General features: G+C 41.6%; 1 protein-coding gene across 1 annotated transcript; it reads left to right on the forward strand.

The window, feature by feature from the left end:
* Positions 1–1,976: 1,976 nt before the first annotated feature.
* On the forward strand, positions 1,977–4,091 carry LOC131231630 (probable methyltransferase At1g29790). The gene has a single exon (XM_058227887.1). The coding sequence runs from the start codon at positions 2,630–2,632 to the stop codon at positions 4,010–4,012; it is 1,383 nt and encodes a 460-aa protein (XP_058083870.1). The 5' UTR covers positions 1,977–2,629; the 3' UTR covers positions 4,013–4,091.
* Positions 4,092–5,242: the final 1,151 nt, after the last annotated feature.

The following is a 5,242-nucleotide window of genomic DNA, read 5'->3' on the forward strand; positions in this document are numbered from 1 at the left end:
CAGAAGTTCAACATGTCTGTTTGGCACGCCCTACCAATCCTAGAATTGCTCCTTCCAATTCCTTCCAATACAATCCAATCCATTCCAATCCGCTGTCCAAACACGCCCTAAACGTCTATAGTTGAAAAATTCGTAGGAGCCACAAAAGTTATTGATCAAGCTCATATTTGTGTCAAGGCTACATGAGGCCACTGTGATGCATGTGTTTCATCCATGCTGTCCATCCATTTTGATAGAAGACTTTAGCTACTAAGCTGATAAAAGAGGTAGATGAAGGCTCAAGTGGACCACACCATAGAAAATGGTGGGGATTGAACACCCACCGTTGAAAACATCCTGGGGATTAGACTGAGCGGGAGAAACGAATGGAGGGCGTGGATATATAAAACATCACGAAGGTGGGCCACACGGTAAGGGTAACACCTAATCCGCTCCCATATCCGTAGGCATGTGCACCTGAGAATCGTGCCGTTCACTCCAGTTCAGTATTTTGAGAATTGATAATCTACAGGCGGCTGTACTGAAACTTACCGTGCGGTACCATCTTTTCTGCTGACACGGGGGGCGGCTTGGGTGGATCCCCGGATCCAAATAGGTGGCTGGATCCTTGATTGTGGGGCCCACTGTGGTGTATGTGACTTACATCCACGCTGTTCATCTGTTTTGAAAGCTCCTTTTAGGGTATGATCCAAAAAAATGAAATGGATCTAAATCTCAAGTGGGCCATACCAGAGGAAGCAGTGATGATTGACCATTAAAAACTTGTTGTGGCCAACGAAAGCTTTGGATCAAGAGGATATTTATGTGGTCCCTTCATCCAGGTCTCTGTGACCCTATCAACAGGTTGGATGTCCAATAAACATTCCGGTGGCCTCAAGAAATTTTTAATGGTGGGTATTCAATCAACACGTTTTCCTGTAGTGTGGTCCACCTGAGATTTGGATATAATTAATTTTTGGGTTTTTTCCCTGAAACGATATTTCAAAACGGATGGATGGTTTGGATGTAATTCATGTACATCACGGTGGGCCCCACATAGGGATCCACCGCACTAGGACCTACCGTGTTCATGGTGCTGATGTTTTACACGTGTGGAGTGTTGGCAGGGAAAAGGTACTGTGCCGAAAGTTGCGGTACTCTGGAAGGCTGTGACGGATGATACACAGGCACTTGTAAATTACTTTGAAATTTAATAATTAGTGTAGAATAAATTAAAATTAAACTGTCCAAATTATGGTCCCATTTTAGATGTACCTAGAGTGAAAAGAAAAAGTCTAATTTGATTACCGGACTATTGCATCGATGGTCATGAATTGGACGGTTAAAAATGAAGAATATCATATGGTCCCATTTGAACGAACAAGTGTCCACGAAAAAAGTTAGGATTGTACGAACAATCTGATTTATACCCATTGGTTTCAAGAATTTACGGCTTAATTTGAGTTAATGGATATCATGCAGGCAATTTCTGAGTACCTGCGTATCAAGCTTCCCACTCTACCAGAGTATGAAATTACCGTACCGTTTCTCCCTCCAAGCACGAGGGACGCTTCCGCTCATGGCGCCAAACACTTTTCCGTTCGAGGTTTGCGACAATACATCCCGATGTACCACAACACGATACATCGAGACTTTATCCTTGGAATCTATATAACCTTCAAATAATCCAAGCCGTCTATATGAAAAGTCTCAAGTTGTATGTTTGAAGAAAACTTCTATTCTATTAATTCAACCCTTAAAACGATCCCCACAACCTTTACAAAATCAATAGGTTGAAACACTTATTGTAAGAGTTATTTTATGAATCCTCCGTCCAAGTGGAGCCCTACCAAATAAACGGCTCGTATTATGGAAAAAAATCCCAAATCCAACGGTTAGATTTCCGACGTATCTTATTGTTACAAGTCGCGATGTATCCGAGCAAACCTCCTTCCTTTTTCTTCCACACTGCTCCCCTGTTTTTAAAAAAACGCATTTCAAATTCTAGGAAACGCCATCTTTCCTTGCTTTCCGAGCTTTGAGAAAAAAACGTCATGGAAAAAAACCTAACTCTCTCTCTCTCTCTCTCTCTGGGAGTCAACGCCTCCAACCCCACATATGTAGAAGGAAAGATGCTAGGGTTTTTCCTTCCTTCCTTCGAAGATACAAGTAGAGGGGAACCATCCCGATTTTCAGCCGTCTGATATTTCGCAGCGCCGGAGATCGAGATCTCCACGGTCGATCATTGCCAACTCGAGGTACGTTCTAGCTGCTTTAAGCTCCGGATTTCGTTTACTCATCTTTGATCGATCGTTTTCGTCTTCGATCCCGCTGAAATTGAAGAATCTTGAGATTGACAAGAAAAGGGATTATTCTAGATCATTATCTGTTTACTTGCTGGAAAATCGTTCGTAGATTAGATCTTGATGAACTTAGAAACGGGATTCGGCTTCTTGAATTTATGTATTTTAGCTAGAAGATGAAGAATTTAGGTTAATTGATTCAGTTAATGCGGATCTGTTTTGAAACATGGTAAAGCTTAGAGTCTTCGATTCGGATTCTGTAATTTTCGAGTATTTGTATTTGTTTTGGTTGAGAAAATCGGATGGTTATTGATTCGTGAAGAATCGGGCTGTCTTCCGGGATAGAAATGGGGAGATTCTGCTTTCCGAGATGCAGAATCACGAGGGTAATGGGATTAGCTCAGCTCGTTCTAGGCGGGCTTGTCATACTAGTCAGCATTACCAGTTTAGTTAGATTCTACTCGGCTGGATTCTTCTTCCATGAAGAGGACATCTGCCGCCATTTCTATGGTGTTAAGGATGGGTATGCGGATTTCGACATGAAAGCCTTGTCTGACCGCGTCGAAGAAGTCCTATCTAAGATGGCGGGGCTGCAAGACAAGCTCGAAGCTACCATGAAAACGATGGAGAAAAACATTTCGAGATCAGAGTTTAAGAGGTTTTTAGAAGAGGAGGTTATCCAACCTCTGTATAGTGCCCATATAACTCTTAGGCTGATTCGTATTCCGAATGTCGAAGATTTCAAATTTGGGGGTTTGAAAGAAGATCCGCTAATAAATTTCTTCACGGTCGAGGAGATCCGGAAGTATATCACTGCGAAGGAGAACCGATTGGGGAAGATCAATATCTACGGAGTGCACAAGACTTACAACACGCTCGGCCATGCATGTGTCTTGATGAAGAAGGAACTGGAAGAATACATGAATTATGATATTGGGTCTTTCTGTAAAGATGACTGGAACTTAGCCCAGAAGCTGATGATTAATGGCTGTGACCCGTTACCTCGACGGCGGTGTCTGGCTCGAGCTTCAAAGGTCTACCAGAAGCCGTTGCCGATCAACGAGTCGTTGTGGAAATTGCCGGATGATCGGAATGTTAGGTGGAGCAATTACCGGTGTCGGAATTTCAAATGCTTGTCAAGCACAAATCAAAACAGGGGTTATTCGAAGTGCACTGGCTGTTTCGAAATGGAGAAAGAAAAGGTAAAGTGGGTGATTAATACATCCGTTCCGGCTGATTTTTTGATAAGCGACGTGTTGGCTGTCAAGCCTGGGGAGGTAAGGATTGGTCTGGATTTCGGTGTTGGGACAGGGACTTTTGCCGCAAGGATGAGAGAGCGCAACGTGACGATCATCTCCACCACTTTGAATCTTGGGGCGCCTTTCAGTGAGATGATTGCACTTAGAGGTCTGGTTCCTCTGTATATCACATTGAACCAACGGTTGCCGTTCTTTGATAACACGCTGGACTTGATTCATACAAGTGGGTTTTTGGATGGATGGATTGACATGCAATTGATGGACTTTATCTTGTTCGATTGGGATCGAATTTTGAGACCTGGTGGGTTGCTCTGGATTGACAGGTTCTTCTGCAGCAGAAAGGATCTGGATGACTACATGTACATGTTCTTGCAATTCAGGTACAGGAAACACAAGTGGGTCATCACTCCTAAGTCAAAGGAAGAGGTTTATCTTTCTGCATTGTTAGAGAAACCTCCTAGGTCTCTATGATTGTACCTGTTGTTGCTTCTTCATTTCTTTTTATATGATCTTGATCTTAGATAGACGTACTAATTTTATTTCTTTGCAATTTCATCAGTTATGGTTTACAAAAAGAGAGATGCTAAGCCGAGTCATGCGCATAGGAAAAAAAATGCAATCTATGCATCTGTGATTGGCCCACTCAAGGAAAGCAAGGGCTACTCATGGTGTGCTGATAGACACAGAATCCTCTCATTTTTAGGTGGCCTGATCAGCATGCATAGTTCGGTCTTATCCACATGACTCGGATTAGCATTTTTCATGTAATATCAGAACCTTAAAGACAACAATTCAAAACTGGTGGTTTCTCAAATATAATCATCTGTGATCTGTATTACAGATAACTCTTTGTCATCTATATTTTCGTTCTTCCTATCTCAGCCCTCTTCACTTTTTCTCATACCCAACACACTGCTCTTTACTGTTGCAGCTGATCTGGGCCAAACCATGCCCATGTCTAGCCTATGGGCTAAGGACCCAAGTCCATGCCCTGCACATCTGGCTTAGTGGGTTCATAGATTAAAAAGAAAAAAAAAAGAAAAGAAAAAAAAGGGAGATTACCGTCTTCTTCTCAAATATAGTCCTTGAATCTACTAGGAGAGAAATCTCGAAAAATGAGAAATAAAAAATGATATTATTGATGAAAAGTCTGAAAAAAGTTTCTTTACAAAGCCCTAAACCTAAATTCATAGATTTCCCGAAATAGAAATAGTGGACTTACTAAAAATGGTAAATGACTTTTAAATTGACTCAAACTCTTTTTCATAACTTAAATTAGGACTTTTATGTTATTCCAAGACTCTTCAAACCCAAAAATATCCTTAAAATAGTAAAAACCATAATTTACTAAAAACAGTAAATTTTGACTAAAAACTCAAAACTAACCCCGAAAACGACCTTATTTTGTAAAACCATTCAACGGCCAATGGCCTTTTGGCATTGGCCAGCATGTAGAACTCGTCGATGGCTTTCCAATGATATATTGTAAGTACAAAATGAATAACCGGTCACAAAGTTATGGCTGTTGGAAGCTATAGTGCCAGGCCAGGTCCACCAGCGAAAGACAGCTCAGCAATGTTAAATAAGTTGGGCTGGACAGGGCAGGGCAGGCTTACTTTTCAACATAGTTCAAAAACTTGGTGATTCAATATGGAACTCATCCGGATTGACTTGACGAGATTTTGAGCCGAGTCTATTGGC

This window comes from Magnolia sinica, chromosome 17 (genome assembly GCF_029962835.1).
Source record: "Magnolia sinica isolate HGM2019 chromosome 17, MsV1, whole genome shotgun sequence".
NCBI lineage: Eukaryota > Viridiplantae > Streptophyta > Magnoliopsida > Magnoliales > Magnoliaceae > Magnolia > Magnolia sinica.

Excerpts from the sequence above, each read along its gene's own strand:
- LOC131231630 (XM_058227887.1), top strand. The coding sequence starts at position 2,630 with ATGGGGAGATTCTGCTTTCCGAGATGCAGAATCACGAGGGTAATGGGA.